General features: G+C 53.8%; 3 protein-coding genes across 3 annotated transcripts; 1 reads left to right on the top strand and 2 right to left on the bottom strand.

The window, feature by feature from the left end:
* The first annotated feature begins 946 nt into the window (after positions 1 to 946).
* ZNHIT2 (zinc finger HIT-type containing 2) lies at positions 947 to 2,498 on the top strand. Its single transcript, XM_040256261.1, has one exon. The coding sequence runs from the start codon at positions 1,265 to 1,267 to the stop codon at positions 2,462 to 2,464; it is 1,200 nt and encodes a 399-aa protein (XP_040112195.1). The 5' UTR covers positions 947 to 1,264; the 3' UTR covers positions 2,465 to 2,498.
* Positions 2,499 to 2,651: 153 nt separating this feature from the next.
* On the bottom strand, positions 2,652 to 7,144 carry TM7SF2 (transmembrane 7 superfamily member 2). The gene is made up of 10 exons (XM_040256253.1): positions 6,868 to 7,144; positions 6,294 to 6,490; positions 6,134 to 6,188; positions 5,572 to 5,766; positions 5,389 to 5,492; positions 4,102 to 4,221; positions 3,844 to 4,012; positions 3,567 to 3,647; positions 3,357 to 3,479; positions 2,652 to 3,060 (listed from the first exon to the last, which is right to left on the bottom strand). Exons 1-10 carry the CDS (start codon positions 6,917 to 6,919, stop codon positions 2,900 to 2,902), a joined length of 1,257 nt encoding a protein of 418 aa, XP_040112187.1. The 5' UTR covers positions 6,920 to 7,144; the 3' UTR covers positions 2,652 to 2,899.
* A 103-nt stretch (positions 7,145 to 7,247) lies between these two features.
* Positions 7,248 to 19,867, bottom strand: VPS51 (VPS51 subunit of GARP complex). The gene is made up of 10 exons (XM_040256191.1): positions 19,512 to 19,867; positions 18,917 to 19,046; positions 11,080 to 11,226; positions 10,787 to 11,006; positions 9,961 to 10,678; positions 9,377 to 9,592; positions 8,959 to 9,177; positions 8,402 to 8,523; positions 8,212 to 8,299; positions 7,248 to 7,632 (listed from the first exon to the last, which is right to left on the bottom strand). Exons 1-10 carry the CDS (start codon positions 19,734 to 19,736, stop codon positions 7,372 to 7,374), a joined length of 2,346 nt encoding a protein of 781 aa, XP_040112125.1. The 5' UTR covers positions 19,737 to 19,867; the 3' UTR covers positions 7,248 to 7,371.
* Positions 19,868 to 20,243: the final 376 nt, after the last annotated feature.

The following is a 20,243-nucleotide window of genomic DNA, read 5'->3' as shown; positions in this document are numbered from 1 at the left end:
ATGTCCAACTGTTTGCAACCCCATGGACTGTAGCCTGCTAGACTCCTCTGTCCATAAGAGTTTTCCAGGCAAGAATACTGGAGTGGGTTGCCATTTCCTCCTCCAGGGGATCTTCCTGACCCAGGGATTGAACCCCTGTCTCTTGCATCTCCTGCATTGGCAGGCGGATTCTTTACCACTAGTGACACCTGGGAACCCACTTCCCTGGTGGCTCAGACGGTAAAGCGTCTGCCTGCAATTCGGGAGACCCATGTTCAATCCCTGAGTCGGGAAGATACCCTGGAGAAAGAAATGGCAACCCGCTCCAGTACTCTTGCCTGAAAAATTCCAGTGACACCTGGGAAGGGGGGATGCAAAAATGAGCAGACTCTTCAAATCCATCCAGATCTTGGTAGGAAAATAGATGATCCATATTGAGATAAAGACAAGGTATTTTAAAGGTAGAACTGACTAGTTGTGGGACTGAATATGAGTAAGTGAGGCACCAAAGAACCAGAGCTTTCAGGGGTGCCATAAATCGAGGCTTCATAGCTTTTGGCACAGTTGGTGAGTCATCACCCCCAATCTACCACACTCAGTTCCATTATGACAGGTACCCCATCTCATTTTGCTCTTCGGTGTATTTTCTTTGGAAGTCAGGGAGGAGCTCAAAAATTTTAATGTTGCTTCCTCAAGAGGGGAAATGCCCCCAACACACCCTGTCTAGGCTAAGTACCCATCCCTGGTCTTCCTTTCACTCTCCTTCCATTCTTCCCTAGTAGAATGGCCGCCCCTCCAGCGCAGGGACGCCTCATCTCCCATCGACTTGGCACAGTTAGTGCCTAGAGTAGGCCAGTTCAGTCGCTCAGTCGTGTCCGACTCTACAACCTTATGGACAGCAGCACGCCAGGCCTCCCTGTCCTTCAAGTTTAGTCAAGATTGGGTTTTGAAAAAAAAAAAAAAAGATTGGGTTTTGCCAAAGCGCTTTATGATGCTAAAAGCAACCACTGGGGGGCGGGCTGGTACCGACGGAACTCCCGGCAGACGCCCTTTTCCTACGCTCCCACTGCTCAGGGCGGGGCTACTTCACCAATGGCTCCTGTGCCGTATCTCGGGTCAAGTGGGGGGCGTGGCTTGACCTCCGAATGCGGCCGGAAACTGCCGAGAGGGACTTTGACGAAGCGCTCCGTCGGCCCCGTAAAGAGGCGGAAGTAGCCGAGAAGCGCCGGAAACTTCCGATCTGCGGCGCGTGTGAGTTCCTTGGCTGTGTGCTGCGCCAGTTGCCATGGAGCCGGCAGGGCCGTGTGGTTTCTGCCCCACTGGGGAGGCCCAGCCGGCTCGCTACACCTGCCCTCGTTGTAACGTGCCCTACTGCTCGCTGCGCTGCTACCGGGCGCATGGCAGCTGCGCCGAAGAGTTCTACCGTGACCAGGTGCTGGGAGAACTGCGCGGTCGCAGCGCCTCGCCCAGCCGCCTGGCCACCGCCCTGCGCCGGCTGCGTCAGCAACGTGAGACCGAGGATGAGCCCGGGGACGCAGGCCTCAGGCCTGGCCCGGCGCCCGGCGGCCTCTCAGGACTCTGGGAGCGGCTAGCCCCGGCCGAGAAGGTGGCCTTCGAGCGGCTGCTGAGCCGAGGCGAGGCCGGGCGGCTGCTGCCTCCGTGGCGGCCGTGGTGGTGGGGTCGCGGGGCCGGGCCGCGGCTTCTGGAGGAGCTAGGTGATGCCCCAAGCGGTGATGCCGAGGAACTGGAGCCCTCCCCCGCGAGGATGCCGCCGGAACCCGTGAGGGATGAGCCCGCGGCCGTCGAGCCGGTTCTTGGAGACCTCCCCGGGGCCTGCCCTCCCGCCGTGCCCACCCGGATCCCCGCGCTGGCCAGCCTGAGCAGGGGCCGGACGTCGCCGCTCGTGCGCTTCCAGCTGCCCAACGTGCTGTTTGCCTACGCGCACACTCTGGCCTTGTATCACGGCGGCGACGAGGCGCTGCTCTCGGACTTCTGTGCCACACTGCTCGGCGTTTCCGGAGCCCTGGGCGCCCAGCAGGTCTTCGCCTCTGCCGAGGAAGCCCTGCAGGCCGCAGCCCATGTGCTGGAAGCAGGCGAGCATCCCCCCGGACCTCTGGGCACACGGGGTGCCATGCGCGAGGCTGCCCGCATCCTGCTGGGTGAGGGCCCGGCCAACCAGAAAAGCTACACGCTGGCAGCGCTGGGGGACCTGGCGCAGACCCTGGGCCGGGCCCGGAAACAAGCGGTGGCCCCCGAAGAACGAGATCGCCTCTACCGGGCCCGAAAGAAATGCCAGTTCCTTCTGTCTTGGACCAACGAAAATGAGGACGCCCTCACACCCCTGGCTCTAGACTGTGCCACGGCCCACCGAGCTCACACTGTGGCGGCCGAGGAGGTGGCAGCCCTCACGGGGGAGCTGGAGCAGCTTTGGGGAGGCCCCCTGCCACCTGCCCGGAGGACTCTCATTGAGGAGCTCCCCGGCTGAACCCTTTGTCATTAATAAAGCTGTGACCGCTCTACCCTGTCGCCAGTGCCCATTTCTGAGTGGTGGTTGTTGTGCCACCGTCCCCCAGACTCTTGGGCCCACAAACTACCTGTCAGCTTCTCCTTGACTGGGGCTGACCCAGCCAGTCTTTAAACAGCCTGGCCCAGAAAGGGAGAGAAGCAGCACCAAGGATTCCAGCTGTTTATCTAAGGAGGAAGAGCAGCACACCCCCCCTTACACACCCACTCCATTTTGGAGCACTGGCTTCATTTCCCCCTTGCTCCAGCCACCTATCAGGCTGTTCATCCCAGTGTTTTGGAGCTCAGGGCAGGGTAGGATACAGGCCCTTGTGTCCGGGTGTGTCCAGGCTCCTGGTGCCCAGTGTGCTGGCAGCTGGGCAGGCACATGCCCCAACCTGGGGTGTCTGGAGCTGCTTCAGTAGACGTAGGGCACGATTCGGTAGGGCACACGGCGGCAGTATTTGTGCCAGGCCAGGCCGTACTTCTGCAGACACTGCCGCTCATCCCGGTCCTCACGGTGCACCAGCAGTGCGGTGAAGTAGAGGAAGTAGAAGTAGGGCAACAGGTGGAACACCCCTGTGGGGAAAGGGGTTTTTCTGACCACTCAGCCAGCCTACCAGTTCACAAACGTTTCGGCCACTAATGGCTCACGGGGACATCGGCTCAATGCTGAAAGGGCTAACGTCTGCAGGGAGAGCTGGCATGCTAGGCTGTTGCAGAGGTCTGCCCCAGCCACAGCCTGAGTGCATCCCCAGCTCCCTGATTACTCCCTCCACTGGGGTGCAGCCCTGTTCTCCATTCTGCACCCAGACTGGGCATCTTCTACCTTGGCCCCCCACACTCACACTTGTAGCCTCTCTCAAATCACTCACCGCACGGCAAGGACCAGGCCAGAGCCATGATGAGGTCTCCAAGGTAGTTGGGATGGCGGACCATACCCCACCACCCAGACACCAGCAGCTGTCGCCCTGTGGCTGTAGAGATGGTCTCAAGGTCTGGAGAAAGACACATAGCAGGATGGGGGAGCCCTTGGAAATCCAGCTGCCCCACCTCACTCATGGCACCCAAGAAACCCAGCTCACCAGCCACTCTGGGGTCAGAAGGATTCTTTCGGAAGGTGTTTTTCTGAGAATTGGCTCCACGGAAGATGTAGTAACCAACAGCTGGGGGAAAGCATGAGCGGGCGGTCAGGGGCCTTCCATCTGACCCTGACCAACTACCCACAGCCTAGACTCCGTCTGCCAGGAGACCGAGGACCCAGCCCTTAGCTTTAAAGAAGCATGTGAGGCTTGGCACCCACCCAAGGGGTGCTCAATAAATAATGAAAGGGGAAAGGGAATGCTGCTCTTCCCCACTGACCATTGATGAGGCAGATGAATGAGGCCAGGGGCCACCCCAGAGGCTGTGGGTGATAAAGCAGGAACTGGGCCTGCAGGCTGTAGGTGAAGGGTACCCAGGCGAGGTCCCCAAAGGCCAGCATGAAGCCAAACCCGTCATGGATGATGTCCATGGTGGTCAGGACTGCCTCCTGCAGGAACAGGACCCAGACACACTGGCTTAGTCCCCGCAAAGTCCTCAGGCACCCTCCCCTGCCTCCTCAGCCCTGTCCTGCCTCACCTCGTACCAAAGGGCATCAGCCACATACAGTAGCTGGAAGCCATTGACCAGCCACATGGCCAGTGAGGGACTCCCCCGAAGTTCTGCTTCCTGCATCAGCAAGGCCAGGTTGATGAGGACCTGGGGGTTAGGCGGAGGGTGAGACAGGGCAGTCTGTCCCCAGTCCATTTCTACAAAGGTGACAGTGCCTGGAAAGACAGCGACCAGCCTGTCCCCTGTCTCAGCTCTCCGTCGCTAACTCTCCAGGCCTCTGTTGAGTGGCTCCAGCCATGTCCCCAGGGGCAGAGAGACTCCATTTGTCTGCCTCCTAACCTGTTTTTCCTTGCCTTGTCCTGCAGTGTTCCCTTCAGGAGAGCAGGATAGGGAGCAACTGGACACTGCAGGCTTGAGAGTTAAATCTGACCTGGTTTTGAATCTCAGCTTTGCCGCCTGGGCAAGCTGCTCACCCTCTCTAAAGCTCAGCCTCCTTTCCCACTTCCACGTAGAAAATGGAGATAATCATGGCCGTAATGTGTGTGCAGTGCTCAGCCCGGTGTGTTTGGCCATAGTAAGTGCTCAGTAATGACTAGCTGGCATCGAATGTGTGCTGAGCATCCCCATTCAGGTAGCACTGGGCTTGGTGCTGTCAGTCAGGCTACCAATTCTAATCCTCACCATAATCTTGGGTGGAAGCTCTTACTCCATTTCACACATGAGGAAATAGCCTTAAAGTCCAGGATCCAGACCCCTGATGGGCACTCAGCATTCCTCCCGCCTCTGGATGAAGCAGTTTCCAGGGTTACGGGGACCTTGCCCAAGACATGCTTCATACAGACCAGTATGCGTGATTATAAACAAAAAACACGGTTGGCCTGTTGTCAAGGCCACCAACGATGGATAGCTTGCTAAGTCCACTGATGAGTTTGAAGTTCTGCACTGTTCTGACCTCTAGCACCACGGAATCATCTCTTCAAAATAGATTTTGCACATGACGGTTTTATTTAAAATGGTCTCTCCTAATTCCCTCCGTGCTTTTTCCTCATAGCATCCCTGACATGTGACGTATTTTATTCCTATTAGAATGTAGGCTTCATGAAGACAGACTTTTTTTTTTTCTTTCTCCCCTGTAACTATGTTTTTCTTTTGTCTCCCAGTACCTGGAGCAGTGCTTAGAGCACATGATGAACTCAACAAATATTTGTGGAATGATTAATGACATGTCAGCACAATTTTGGCCCTGCCCAGGCACTGCTCACCCATCCCACCCCTCCCCCTGGTTGGAGGCTCACTTAGCCATGCCCAGCATACCCAGCCGATGAGGCCAGGCCGCAGTTCGCAGAAATATTTGAAGTCAAAGGAACAGATGCGCGGGTTGAGCTCCCGTCCCAGGAAGAAGTCGTAGATGAGATTGCCTGGAGAATAAAGCAGGGTGAAGGTGCAAGCCAGCACCCCCATCTGCCTCTATCCTTACCCGACTGGATCTCCTCTCACCTGAGTTCCCTCCAGGTGCCAGGGCCGAGGCAGGGGCTACCAGAGCCTTCAGATACAGAAGGAGGCTGAAGATGAAGGCGGTGAGGGTGGCCGCAAATGCCAAGGGCAAGAGCATTTCCGGGAGCGCGCTCAGAGGCAGCCCGGCTGACACCCCCAGGCCCACCAGGAGGGCTGTCAGCACCAGGGCCTGGAAGCCTGAACCGCAGCACATGGTGAGTCCTGGGATTGAGATTCTCCACCTCTGCCGCCCCCCACCCCTAAACACACACACACACACACACACAACCTAAAGCCCAGGGAGTTTGCAGACCTAGCCAGTCATCTGACACTTTGGCTCTTTGAGGGTCACCCCAGCCACTTCTCTGAGTAGCAGTAAGTGCTAGGAATGGAGGAAGGAGGGCTGTGGAGAGAACCAATGAAACCCCCTATGTCTGTCCTGGGTGTAAAAGAGGCGCAAAATAAGTGTCTGGGGTCGCGGGCGCATCTCCATGACCTTCCCATTGGGCCTGGGGCTCCACCCCCCAAACCCGCAGCTCCACGCAAGGACCTAGCCCCCAGGCACCGTTAATGGGGTAGCGCAGTCGACTCTTGTCCTTCAATTCCTGCCCCTCAGCCACCTGCGGGCACAAAGCGGTTCTGATAAGGGTTGAGGGGGGCCTTCCTTCTCGCCGAGCCCCCGCCCTCCGCCGCCTTCCCCGCGCGTTCGCGAGCAGAGGCCACACCTTGCGCGCCGGCAAGAGGTAGAGCGCCGCCTGCAGGCCGAGCCAGGTGAGACAGAGCAACAGCGCCCACGGGCTCCACAGCTCCTCCAGTCCTGGCAGGTAGGGGGGTGGGCCCAGGAGGCGCGCCGGGCCCGAGCGGGCCACCAGTAGCAGGTGGAACATAGTAACCGGGAGCAGCAGCATCAGCGCCGCGGCGCCTGGGGAAGGGGGCGATCCGTCCGGGGGTCCGCTCTCCGGCTCTCCCTGACCCCCACAGGCACCTTTTCATACCCAGGGCTCCCTCGGCATTCCCACTGCCCTCTTCCTTATCCGGTTCTAAGCCCTTGGTCCCGTTCTCTGACTTCTAGCTTGCTCCCCTCGAGGACTCCACTCCTATTTCCCCTAGTCGGCCCAGTCCTCCACTGCACAAATCCCCAGCTCTGCAGCCCCTTCTCCCGACACTCCCCTGCAAACCCCTAGACCCCACTACCCCGATACCTCGCAGTCTTTCACCCTCAGATCCCTGTTCACAGCTCAACCCTCCAGTTCTCCCTCTAAGTCTCAGGCCTTAAGTACCCCCCCTCTGCCCCATTACCCAAGGGTCCTCCGAATTCCAGCGGGGCCCGAGAGCCCTGAGGAGGGGCCATGGTCTCCGCTGCGCTGGGGTTGGAACCTCTCAAACGTCTGTCAAGGAAACACAGCCCACCCCATCCCCCAGGAGATGGGCTCACTGCCGAGGAGGACGGAGCCCAGCTGGGCTTGCACCTGTCTGGGCAGCAGACAGTGACCGCTTTTGTCCCGAGGTCTTTAAATGGACCCGCCCCCGGCCCATCCTGGGCCCAGCGGGTCAGCCAATCAGCTCAGGGGCGAGACCAACGTGAGCACCTCCAAAGCCGCCTCTGCAGTCTCAAGCAGGCTCACAGCTCCACCCCAGTCCTCCAAGTCCCGCCCAGCATCCCCGGAAGCGACAGAGAGGAGGAGACAGCACGACTTTATTAGGCAGTAGGCAGAGCTTGAGGGGCAGGGCCGCCGGGGCAGGAGACCAGGGGATGGGCGGATTGGGGCGACTGGGCAAGCCCGTGTATGGCCGCGACGGACCCTAGCCGCGCTCACAGATGACCTCAACGACACTGGGTTCCATGGGCACTGGGTCCGGGCAGCGCAGGGCAGCTGAAGCCACCACTTCGTCCAGCAGCAGGTGCACAAGCTCCTCATCAGCCACGAAGCGCCACAGGTAGAGCTGCAGGAAGTGGCAGTCCACCTGCACCTGCTGCAGCCCGAAGCGCCCAAAGGTGCGCAGCCGCACGCACTCCAGCAGTGTCTTCAGGCTGATCTTGATGATGCCGGTCAGCACCGACACCTGTGGACAGGGACATGGGGATGCAGAGCCACGACAGCAGGTGCTGGGGAGGGGTACTAGACCCCTGAAGGCACCTGCGTTCCGTGCAGGGGCCAGGGAGCCAGTAGCTGTGATGGGGTAGAAAGTCCCAGAACCCAGGTAAGAGGGAAATAGGATGTCGGCCTCATCACCTGGAGGGGAGCAGACAAGGAGGGCCCAGCGATCTGAGGCAGAGATGGCGTCAGCAAGGACGCAGGGAGGGGCAAGGCTTACTACGTTGGAGGGAGAGCACCGGGTTCCTGAGCACGGGCTGGGTGGGGGCGGAAATCATGGGGTGAACAGCAATCCCCAGGGAGGAGCCACGACTATGGAGGGCGTAAGAACAAAGGCCAAAGAGGCAGACTAGGTGACCCCTCAGACGCAGGCTTACAGCACACCCAGGGAAAGGCTGAGAGCGATGAGATGGTCATGGTGGGGCGCAATTCCCAGAAACAGAGATGAGGGAACTGAGTCCCAGGGCTTCCTGGGACCAATGTGGGGCTGGTTCAGCTGACCTTCCCAAGGGGCCCAGGGAAGGCAGGGTCACTGGGGAATTCGAACCTTATTGAACTCCACAGGGCTGAACACATCAATACGCTCAGAGAACAATTTCTGAATGTTGCTCAAGAGGTTGGTGTCCATTGGGGCACTGGATGGGGAGAGACAAGAAATCAGAGCCCACCCCTCCACCTCAGTCTTCCTTCTTCCATTCCCCCCGCCCCCGGCCCGGGGCTACCCTGACCAGTCAGACCTGGGTGTATAGCTGGGTGCGTAGCGGCCCTGCTGCCGGGAGCTGCTGTAAACCGAGAAGGTCCTCTTGCTGGAGTCGCTGCTCTGGGCCTTCCGAACACCCTCCTCATACAGGAGCCCCACCTGGTGGCAGAAGGAGGAACTGCAAGGAGGCCAGAGCATGGGAAACTTCAGCCCACCAAGGATGCCCTAAGTTACACTCATGTTACAAGAGTTACAACATGTTACATGTTATAAAATAAACACAGGGTAGTTGGGAGTGGGGGGGGGGGGCCGGCCAGGGGCTGTACTCGCTGGTACTCAGTCATTATTTATAGAACCAGTGGAGTGCAGGAAAGGTGGAACATGAGTTGGTACTGAGGCCCAATCTTCAGTGTCAACCCTGCCCTGATTTCCCGGGTGACTCTGGGCCTCAGCTTCCTCCTCTGAGGTGAAATGGGGGTGATGATGCCACCATAGCTGAGGCGGAGGCCAGAGATGCAGGCACTGCCTGAGCCCAGCTGTCTCGATCCTTAGAGGGCCGTTCCCCCAGCACCGCCAGCCAGCCTGGGGCAGCACCTGCACGTCGATGGCTGTCGTGTCTTCCACCACCCGCTTCATGACAGCACGCACGTTCCGCGGCTCCAGGGTGCTGAGCCAGTCCCGCGTCTCCACACTCTTGCGCAGCATCTGCGATATGACCAGGCCCTGCACCTTCACGTAGTGGGTCAGCAGGCGTCGTGCCGTCTCCCTGGCCTCCGCACACAGTGTGCTCACGGGCGTCACTGGAGACTGGTCCTGAGCCACGGATGCAGAGGACAGGCAGTCAGTGGGAACTGGGGGCAGCTCTGCCACCAGTGCCCACCAGGAGCTGGGCATAGGCTTGGCAAGGGGGAGGCTGAGCTGGGCACAGGCAGCCCTAACTGTGAGGGCACCAAGCAGTCTCCTGTGTTCCTAGCATCACCACTCCCCACCTTGCTATGAGCTAGCAGTTCACCTGCACCAGAAACTGTTCATCGGTGAGGGTGAGGATGTAGGAGATGGTGGCCGTCTCGTAGTCCAGGCAGAGGCGGGAGAGCAGCAGGAGTAGGGCAGGTGGCGTGGCACCCCCCTTCTCCCCGGGGCTGTCGCAGAAGCTCTGAGCCGTCTGGCACATGGAGCGGATGAAGCCCACGATGAGGCTCTCACGCACACCCTGGCTGCAGAACTCGCCCTGTGAGGAGGAGGGGCCTAGATACACAGCAGGCCCCCTCTTCCAGGCAGAGGCTGCCAGTGATGTTCTATTGGGACCCCAAGTGCCCTGGCCTCTCTCATCCTGTTTCCAGTACCCGAGAGCAGCTCCCCTGCTTGGAGAAGGGACTGCAAGGGGGCAAAGCCTGCACTGGGGACCCTGCTTGGAAATGCCCTCAGAGCCTGCCCCACCCCTCCAGGCTGCGGCAGTCTTCAAGACAGCCTGAAACCACATCTAGTCGGCGTGGGGCAAAGACGGAGGGCCCTGGAGCTGTCAAGCCACATACAGGATGAACAAAAGAATGCCCCAAAAAGAAGAAAAAAAAAAGGATGCACAGGGACAGGCCGTACCCGGAAGTAGGGCTTGTTGGAGAAAGACACCTCCTTGGCGGTGAAGAGGTGCACAGAAGCGAGCGAGGCCTTAATGTGGCTCAGGATGGAACTGGCCACATTGGCCAGCAGCTCTGCCAGACCCGGGCCTTCCTTCCCAGCAATTCGAGGGGCGGCCAGCGCCTGCCGCACATCCGTCAGGCTGCCCAGGAAGGCCGCCTGCAGGCTCTGCAGATGGTGGCCCAGGCGCTCGCGGGCCACGCGCTCCACGATCTCGGTGGCGGCCTCCGCCAGCCCGGCAGTGGCCAGCAGGGCCCCGGGTGCGCGCAGGCGCCGGTGGAAGCGGTCCAGCGCCCGCACCAGCAGGGAGTTGTCTCCGCTGCCCTGCTCCTGCGCCAGCCGCCGCTCCACCAACGCGAAGTAGCGGCTGCCAAGCTCCCGGGCAAAAGCTGCTAGCTTCTCGGCGCCCGCCGGGCCCTGGGCGGCAAACAGCTCCTGGTAGGCCGCCGCCACTTGGCAGAGGCCACCGACGAAGCCGCTACCGCCGTGGTCAGTGAACTCTAACACATCGGGAGCTGGAGGGGAGGGCCCCAGCTCAGCCTCCAGGCTTCTCAGCTCCTCCTCCAGCCGCCCTCGGGCGTGCGCCAGGAACTCCTCGCACAGCTCCTCAGCAGGCTCACCGAGGGCCAGCAGCAGCTCCACGCACTCGGCTTGCTCAGGGGCGCCAGAGCCGCCCTCCCTGCAGGAAGGGAGACGGAGGTGAAGGGCAGAAAGACAGAATTCGGAGGGTAGCGGAGGGGCAGACATGGGAACCCAGCGGCAGTGGCTGGTGGCCCAGGACCCACACCTGAAGCGCTGCCGTAGCTGCTGGGCCAGGCGAGCCGTAATGACCTGGCAGTCGTCCTGGATGGCGCGGAAGGAGGGCAGGTGCTGGTACTGCTGCAGCACGGCCCGCGCGCGGCCCTGGTATCGCACGGCCTGCCCGTAGGCGCCCAGCTCCACGCACTTGGTGAGGCGTGAGGGCAGCTCGAAGAGGAACTGCAGCTTCCGCAGCAGCGCGTGGACCCCTGGGGGACAGGCGGAGGTGGTGTCAGCCTCAAGGGTGGCCCGCTTTAACACCGGCTCTGGGGCGCGGCCCACCTGCCAGCTTGGTGATGCGCTCGTGGCGGTCCTGCAGCGTGGCGCTGATGCGCGCGCTGAAGTCCGTGATCACCGCCATGTTGGTGGCCAACCGGTCCATCTCGTCCTCCATCTTCCGGAAGTCGTTCTTCATCTTCCGGATGGTGTCTGGGAGGATAGGGGCGCAGGAGGGAAAGGCGGATGACTAGGGGCGCAGGCGGGACTCTCAGCTTGACACGCGGCCCGGGTGCCCACACACACTCGCCCCCTCCCCAGTCGCGCCTGAGCTCACTCCTGGAGGGTCACCTGGATGACTTGGTGCTTGAAATGGGCGGCAGTGGTGCTTGGTCACTAGGAGCCAGGGTGAGGTGTCATGTCAGTGCCCCAAAGGTTTTTTGGGCACCCCCTGTGTGCCCAAGCTGGGATGCAGAGAGAAGATGGCCCATGAAGCCACAGCCTTTGCTCTCAGGAAATGCCCAGATTCAAAGGAGGGTACAAGGACCTGTCCGCTGTAAGGTCGGACCCCGGGGGCCATGATGGGCCGCCCCTCCTCTCCCTCCCGCCAGCGAGAAAGTCCCTAACGGAGGATCCTCCCGGATCCCAGGGACCAATGACAGCACACTTCGCCGGTTGCCATGACGAGCCGCCCCCTCCTCTCAGTCCCTAACGGTGGAGCCGCCCGGATCCCGGGGACCAATGACAGCACACTCCACCAGCTAAAGCCGCCCCGCCCCAGCTGCAGGAACCTGCTGCCTCAGCTGCATAAGCCGCCCCGCCCCAGCGGCATAGAGAAACCTATCAGCTCGCGACGCCGTGAACCAGCAGCCTATCCAAACCCCCATCCGCTAGCCCAGCCATCCCTCGCAACGTGCATATATAAACAAACTTCCAATGCGGTCTGGGCGTGCGGATTTCCTCGACCTGCCCCGTTGGGTCCCCGAACCCCGCCCGGGAGCGCTTCGCCATTAAAGCCTGTCAGAGATTTTTTGGTGTACCTGGTCGTCTTTTACCTAACATCCGCTGGGTCCCAGGGGCATCCTCTATGCCCAGCACCCTGCCTGGCACAGGGCAGAGAGTAAATACTTGTTCACCCTTATCTTTTTCCTGGAATTCCAAGCTGTTGGCCTTCTGGAACATGGCTGACCGTCTCTGAAGGGCCCTTCCTCTTCAGTCCTGACAGAAACCTACCTACGGAGGCTGTTCTTCCTTTCCACCCAGGTGCCTCAGGGCTTGGCCCCTTAAAGCTCCTACATAGCTTCTTTTCCTACCTTTGAAGACCATGGCATCAAACCACACCCCTTCTTGTTGCCATCCCACTGTCCTCTCAGTTTGGGATCACTCACCTTCTTGAGTGATCACTCACCTTCTTCATCCACAAGGATGAAGCTTAGGACATTCCTGATTCTGTTTGCTGACCTCCTTAACTCCATCAACTGCCTCTGTCTCATCCATGCCACCCTCTCCTTGCCCTCACTAAGAACTGCCTCCTCTAAAACCTCAAAGCTTCCCTGGTGGTCCAGTGGTTAAGAATTTGCCGGCCAATGCAGGGGACACAGGTTCGATCCCTGGTCTGGGAAGGTCTCACATCCTGAGGAGCAACTAAGCTGGAGTGTATGAGCCGCCAGGACAGAAGCCGGTGGGCCCTAGAGCTGGTGCTCCCCAACAAGAGAAACCACCTCAATGAGAAGTCTGTGCACTGAAACAGAGAGTAGTCCCTGCTGGCCACAACTAGACGAAGCTCTTGCATGGCAACAAAGACCCAGAGCAGCCAAAAATAAATATATTTTTAAATTTAAAAACATTAAAAAAAATAAAACTTCAGCTTCAAGTCTCACTGCCTTCTGTAATTCCAACCACTCATCCTGTGGACCACACTCTAAAATTCCTTTGGCTTTTTCAGGAACTCCAGACCCATTGGCCCAACCACTGGTCACTTCTTGTAATATCTCTCTCATGGCTGCACTTCCCTGCTCACTCCTCTTAGAATCGGTGGGGGCCCACCAGCATTGTCACCCATTTGCAAGCCCCCTTGCCTCTCTTGACCCCGACTCCCATTATTTATCAGCAAGACCTTACCACAGGTTAAGCCCAATTAGCAACCCACCGCCTAAGAAGGAACAGCTGAAAATGGGCCACAAAATCACACTAACTGGCCTCCCCTTAATGTTACTGAATAGGACTTAGGTCCCAAAGCAGCACTACATATTGGTCAGCCATCCTTCAGATGTGTCTGTGTTCCCATTTTCCAAACTAACATTTTCTCCTCAATCCTCAAAACTCCAATACATTCCCCCAACTCTCAAATGGTGACCCTGATTCACACTTCACAGAGAAAATACAAGTAAACATCAACTCCTTCCAAATCTGCAGAGTGAATGGACCCCTGTGGGGTCTCCTCCAGTCCCATGGCTGTGATGACTCAGACATTTCTGCCTCCGGGCCTAACCAGCACCCAGCTAACAACTTACTTAACACCTTGATGCAGATGGCAAACGGGCACCTCAAGTATGACAGGTCCAAAACAGAATTCCTGACTCTCCCCAAACCTGTTCCTCCACTAATCTTTCCCATTCTGGCTCCTTGCCATTTCTTAAGAGTCATCTTTGATTTTTATCTCTCCTTTACCCTACATTCAGTCCAACAGCAAGTTGTGCAAAGTTTACCTCCAACATGTTCTTTCCAAGAAAGAAAGAAATTCTTGTCTAAATACTTAGAAATTCATTTCTTGTCTAAATACTTCTAGTATTTCCCAAATGACTTTCCTAACTCCACTCTGGAACTCATCAACATGCGTAACAGAGAGCAATGAGGATGAAACTGAAACATATCTATTATAGGAAACTTTAATCCACTTCCGTCAATCCATGACAGATCAAGAAGACAAAAGCCAAATGAAGCTACAGAAGACCTAAATAACACAATATGGAAGACCTACCTGATTTATATTCAAGATTCCATAATACACCAAAACCTTACCATGTATTAGGTCATAAAGGAAATCTCAATACATTTACAGAAGAAACTGAAATGATACAAATAGCATTCTCTGATCACAATGCAATGAAATTGGAGATTAATAACAAAATTAAAAAATAAAAAGATCCCATTATTTAGAGAAAATCCTCATTCTTGTCAACTATTGGATCAAAAAAGGAAATAAAAACAAAGGAAGCTGGGTCTTGTTGCTGTGCTTGGGCTTTTCTCTAGTTGCGAAAAGTGGGGGCTACTCTTTCTTGAGGTGCTTGGGCTTCTCATTGCAGTGGCTTCTCCTGTTGCAGAGCACGGGCTCGAGGCTGTGCAGGCTTCCAGTAGCTGTGGCATGAGGGCTCAGCAGTTGCGGTTCCCAGGCTCTAGAGCACAGGCTCAGTAGCTGTGGCACACGGTCTTAGTTCCTCCGTGGCATGTAGGATCCTCCTGGACCAGGGATAGAACCCATGTTTCCTACACTGGCAGACGGATTCTTTACCACTGAGCCACCAGGGAAGGCCTGCTACACTTTCTTGAATTATTATTTCTCCTTTATGGCAATATATTTTTTTAATCTATTTGTCTACTTTCTAATTGTTATGGTTTTATTTTTCACTTGTTAAATAATATTCAAACATAAAAATGATCCATTTAGGAATGTATTTATTATGCATAATAATGTTTATCTTTTAGAGACATGTAGCGCTTTCAAAAGCTACTACAGGTACTAGGACAAAAAACCTGATTTTTTAAAGTTATTTTTAGATTTGCTTTGTGTTTGAAACAAGGCATTAAACATTGTGTTTTACCTATAAAATTTTAACTGAGTTATTTAGCATCTCATTACCTGTTTCCCCATTTGTAAAATGGATATATAGTTAACTACTTCATACATGTGTAAGAATTTAATTAATATATATTAAGCACCTCAATCAAGTTGGTTCTTTGAAAAGCTCAACAAGATTGACAAACCTAGCTAGACCAAGAAAAAAATGAGAGAATATTTAAATTACTACAACCAGGAATGAGAAAGGGGATGTTACCACCTGTACAAGTATAAGACTTGTACATTGAAAACTAAAACAGTTTGAAAGAAATTAAAGGATAGTATTAGTCAAAGTTGCTATTATTTATAATTACTAATAAACTAGTTATTACCAAAAAAATTCTATTCAGTTAATCTGAAAGCTTACCCTATACCAGAATTATACTGTCTTGATTTGGTAGATTTGTAGTAAATTCTGAAACCAAGAAATGTGAGTCCTCCAACTTTGTTCTTTTTCAAGATTTTTTGGCTATTCTGGATCTCCTGCATTTCCTTATAAATTTTAGGATCAGCTTGTCAATTACACAAAAAAAGGCTTTTGGAATTTTGATAAGAACTGCACTGAAATCGGTAGATCAGTTTGGAAGTATTGCCACCTTAAATATTAAGTTTTCCAATCTATGAATATGGGACATCTTTATTTATTTAGGTATCCTTTAATTTCTTTCAAACTGTTTTAGTTTTCAATGTACAAGTCTTATACTTGTACAGGTGGTAACATCCCCTTTCTCATTCCTGGCTGTATTAATTTAAATATTCTCTCATTTTTTTCTTGGTCTAGCTAGGTTTGTCAATTTTGTTGAGCTTTTCAAAGAACCAACTTTTGGTTTCATTGATTTTCTCTATTGTTTTCTATGCTCTTAATTCTAATCTTTATTATTTCCTGACTTTTACTTACTTTGGGTTTAGTTTGCACATTTTTCCTCTTCACTTTCTTAGGTAGTAGGTTATTGATTTAAGATCTCTATTTTTAAACTTTATTTTGGGCTGTGTTGGGTCTTCGTTGCTGTGCACAGGCTTCTTTAGGTGTGGTGGGCAGGGGCTACTCTCTAGCTGCAGAGCGTGGGCTGCTCACTGAGGAGGCTTCTCTTGCTGCAGAGCATGGGCTCTAGAGCTCACAGGCTTCGGCAGTTGTGGCGCACAGGCTTAGTTGCCCCAAGGCATATGGAAACTTGCTGGACCAGGGGTCGAACCCACGTCCCCTGCATTGGCTGGCAGATTCTTAACCTCTGGACCACCAGGGAAGTCCTCTCTTTTTTCATGTAAGCAATTACAGCTATAAATTCCCCTCTGAGCACTGCTTTTGCTTCATCTCATAGGGTTTGGAATGTTGTTTTCATGTTCAGTCATCTCAAAGCATTTTCTGATTTCTTTGTGATTTTTCCTTGACGCATTGGTTACTTAGGAGCATAGTTTAATTTTGACAAATTTGCAAATTTCTCAAATTCCTTTCTGTTATTGATTTATAATTGAATTCCACTATGTTCAGAGAACACTAATCACTTGATTCCAATCCTCTTAAATTTATTGAGACTTGTATGGCCTACGATATGGTCTATCCTGGAGACTGTTCCATGTACACTTAAAAAGAATGTGTATTCTGCTGTTGTTGCAGGAGAGGGTTTTGTATGTGCCTGTTAGGTCTATTTGGTTTAAGTGTTGTTTTTTGTTCTTAAAATTTTATTTATTTTTAAGTGAAAGGTAAATTGCTTTGCAGTATTGTGCTGGTTTCTCCCATACGTCAACATGCATCAGCCATTAAGTATACATATGTCCTCTCCCTCTTGAGCCTCCCTTCCACCTCCCACACTATCCCACCCCTCTAGGTTGCCACGAGCCCCAGTTTAAACTCCCTGAGTAAGTGCTGTTTAAGCCTTCTATTTTCTTGCTGTCTTTCTGTCTAACTGTTCGCTCCATTTTTGAAAGTGGGATATGGACATTTCTAACTATTATTGCTGAATTTCTTTTTCTGTCTTTAATTCTATCCAATTTTGCTTTATGTATTTGGGATTCTGTTGTTAGGTCCATAAGTGTTTATATTCGTTAACATCTTAATGAGCTGACTGTTATAAAATGTCCTTCTTTCTCTTTAGTAACAATTTTTGTCTTACATATTATTTTGTCTGAATTGGTACTACTATCCCAACTCTCTTCTGGTTACTGTTTGTGAGAAGTATCTCTAGAGTTCTTATGATAAAGACCATAATCCTTATTTTGTCTACAAAGGGCCCTCCTGACGTGGCCCCACAGGCTCCTTCAGCTTCATGTCATGCCTTACTCCCCTTAAAAACAAAACAAGAAAAAACCTAGCTCGTCATGTTTCCACTCTTACACCAGATCTTCTTGCAGTTTCTCGGGCACCACATCTGCCATCCAGTGTTCAAGTTGAAACTAGGGCATTCTGTTTATTCAAAGCTCCTCAACACTATGTCCTGTCAATGGTGCCCCTAACACTTCTCAGTTTACTCATCACTGTCCATCTCCACCATCAGCATCCTGGCGTAAGCTCCCAGAATCTCTGGTCTGGACTACTGAAATGGCCTCACTCTAACCCCCTCTCCAATCTATTCCTTCCAATGCAGCTAGGAGGTAGAGGGATCTTTTCAAAACAAAAATCGTAACAGCTTGATTAGCTAAGTATGCTTTAGATAAAGGTTAGATTCTTTAACGTGCTCTGGAAGGTCTTTAGTTGAACTCTATCCACCTATCCACCTGACTGGCTCTGGCCACAGTCTGCTCTCCCTCCTGCTACAGTAGACGGGCTCCTGGCCTTGTCTTCAGGTGAACCTCTCCACTGTGCACTGCTCAATCCCCTTCTTCTTTCCTGAGGACCTTGCTTCTGTAGTTTCTTCCTCTCTTGCACCACTGATGAGCACTCCATGAGCTAACATATTGGTCAAGCTTATCAATTTCTTAGAATGCTTTTCTTCATTTATCTTCTAAGACACCCAGGGTCCTGGTTGTTCTCAAACTTTCCCAAATGTTTGCTCCTTTGAGAAAGAAGATTTGTGAGAGTTTCCTTCTCTTCGTGACTTCCAAATCTTAGGATGCCCCAAGCTTCAGTCCTCAGACCTCTTCTCTCTGTACACTCCCTCCCTAGATCTCATCTTGTTCCACTTGTGTCTCAAGTTCCAGCCTTCTCTGAACTCCAGATCCCTCAACTAACAAACTTTTAAGAATCTTGAGCCATTCTACTTTTCCACTGCACCCACCCTGGTCCATACAACCAGCATCTTGCCTGGACTGTTAAAACAACCTTCTAATGGGTGTCTCTACCATCCTTGCCTCCCTATAGTCCACTTTTGACAGGGGACAGAAGGGTCCTTTTAAATCAAAAGCCAGGTCACCCCATCTTCTGTTCATTTCATCTCACTCAGAGTAAAGATAATATACACTGCAGGTAGACCCATGAGATCTGCCTCTAGGACTAAGTACATGTGGGTCAAAAATTATTAAGAAGTCTGAGCAGTACATTTCCCCAACACAGGACAGAAGCTAGCGTGGATGAAAGCTGAACACTGCCTAGCACTGTCTTGAATAGAGACTAAAGGGAACAGAAGAGGGTGGGGGGAAGCCTTTACATGATCTTTGTCCCTTAATGACATACATTTTCTGTCTCTTTGCTTCATTTACAAAAAGAGAAAGGAAGAGGAAAAGGGGAAAGAGGAAGGAAGAAAGGAAAGAAGAGAGATTAAAGGAAAGAGAGAAATAAGCCCATTCTTGATTCAGACTTGAAACAGAAGAAAGCTACCACTAATGAAAGAAACTGTTACCGAGGCATCCTTAGTGTCAGAGATTCTAAGTGCTTCAGATAAATTCATTTCTTTTTAAAATTTCATTTTGTCTTTTTCTCCCCTTTGGTCCTCAAAACAACCCTCTGAGAACAGTTACTACCTCAATGGTTATCAAACCACAAAAGCTCTAAGAGAGAGAGATGAGAGTGGATTCGCGTCAGGGCAGGACCATAATCTGGGTCTGCTCTGTCTAAACCCTCTGCTGGCTTCCCCAACACTGGAGGAACTGGGGGATGTGGGACGTGAGGATTTGTGTCCCAGTAGGAATCACCTGTCGCTGAGATGAACTTGTTGTAGTTCTCATAGACCAGGGTCTGCATGTCGCTGTCTAGAGCCCGGATCTGCCGCACCATGTCCGTCTCACTGTCCATCAGCTGAGCCAGTGGGCACTCTCTACGCAGCTGGAGGAAATTAGGTGATTAGTGTCCAAGACAGGGGGCACTCATGTCCCCAACTGGTAGGCTTTTGGTGCAAGAAAATCCTGATCCCACCCCTGTCAAGAATTCCAGACAAGGAAACTATGTGGCATAGCTCAAGAGTTACCAGGTTAGACCCTATCTGAGGTTTGTCAGCATTTCAAATCCTCAGATTTAGCAAGTCCTGGTCCTTCCTACGCCAGTCAGCGCCTGGGACACGCCCCCTATTTCGGGTCTAACTGAACATCAGCCCAGGAGACCTCAGATTTCACCCCACTTCAGGCCAGTTCAAGTCTGCCCACGCCCCCTTATCCTCCAGCTCTGCCTCTACAGCTCCACCCGGGGCTGTCCTGCTTTTATTAACCCTTCCTCCCACACCCCCGCAAAAAGTCGGAGGCATGATCTGGGGCGTAATATATCGGGGCCTGTTCCCCCTCCCCCTACACACACCTTATCCAGGTATACTTCCGGGTCGAAGTGCGCCCCATTGAGATCTGTAGGGTCCAAGGGGTCCGGCCCCGAGGGGCGTCCCGCCGCCTCTCCCTCTGAGAGGCCGTAGTAAAGCTTCAGCATTCCGTGAGCCTTCCGCCGACGCTCTGGAGCCTCCGCCTCGGGTCCTTCCGGGGAGTCCCCAGGTCCAGACCCTGGGCCAGGCGCAGCGGCCGCCGCCGCCATGGCTCCAAGTGCAGCCCACAGGCGTGAGGCTGGGCAGGGGACAGGGAGGAGGCACTTCCGGGAGCCATAAAGTTGTTGTTGAAACGAGGCAGTCCTTCAGGTGAAACGTCCCCCTGCAGCCTCGAGTCCTTCGAGACTAGAGTTCCTCCGCATGTTTTCTCCCCGAGCTCAGAGGTTCCGGGAAAGCCCTGGGTTCCCGCCCCCACCCCTCACCCCCTCACCCCCCTCTCCAGCTTCTCAGATGGAAGGATTTTGCGAAACTGGTTGGGTCGCTGTCTTCCCGGAAGGAGGACGAGTCGTGGCTTCCACCCTATGTCCCTAGTTGCAGGCAGTGGAGGGAGCGCGGGCCAGTGGAGCCAGAGAGCGTGTGCCTGGCATCCTGCCACTGCCTTGTTGAGGGGAGAGGGGGTGGGCAGCAGCTCATTTTCGTTCATTCCTAATATCGGAGTACATATTTAACAAGGAGACTGTGAGGATTAAATGCATATATTCTCTCCTGGAAAATCC

This window comes from Oryx dammah, unplaced genomic scaffold, assembly GCF_014754425.2.
Source record: "Oryx dammah isolate SB20612 unplaced genomic scaffold, SCBI_Odam_1.1 HiC_scaffold_15, whole genome shotgun sequence".
Lineage (NCBI taxonomy): Eukaryota > Metazoa > Chordata > Mammalia > Artiodactyla > Bovidae > Oryx > Oryx dammah.
This window is presented reverse-complemented; position numbering and strand designations above follow the sequence as displayed.

What these genes read in the sequence shown, in the direction of transcription:
- VPS51 (XM_040256191.1), bottom strand. Translation starts at nt 19,736, where the DNA reads ATGGCGGCGGCGGCCGCTGCGCCTGGCCCAGGGTCTGGACCTGGGGAC. An exon ending in CAAGTTCATCTCAGCGACAG is followed by an intron (nt 11,227 to 18,916) that starts GTGATTCCTACT and finishes CTATCCTCCCAG; the next exon opens with ACACCATCCGGAAGATGAAG. An exon ending in CCAACAAGCCCTACTTCCGG is followed by an intron (nt 9,593 to 9,960) that starts GTACGGCCTGTC and finishes TCCTCCTCACAG; the next exon opens with GGCGAGTTCTGCAGCCAGGG.
- ZNHIT2 (XM_040256261.1), top strand. Translation starts at nt 1,265, where the DNA reads ATGGAGCCGGCAGGGCCGTGTGGTTTCTGCCCCACTGGGGAGGCCCAG.
- TM7SF2 (XM_040256253.1), bottom strand. Translation starts at nt 6,919, where the DNA reads ATGGCCCCTCCTCAGGGCTCTCGGGCCCCGCTGGAATTCGGAGGACCC. An exon ending in TTCTGACCCCAGAGTGGCTG is followed by an intron (nt 3,480 to 3,566) that starts GTGAGCTGGGTT and finishes GTCTTTCTCCAG; the next exon opens with ACCTTGAGACCATCTCTACA. An exon ending in GGCCTGGTCCTTGCCGTGCG is followed by an intron (nt 3,061 to 3,356) that starts GTGAGTGATTTG and finishes CTTTCCCCACAG; the next exon opens with GGGTGTTCCACCTGTTGCCC.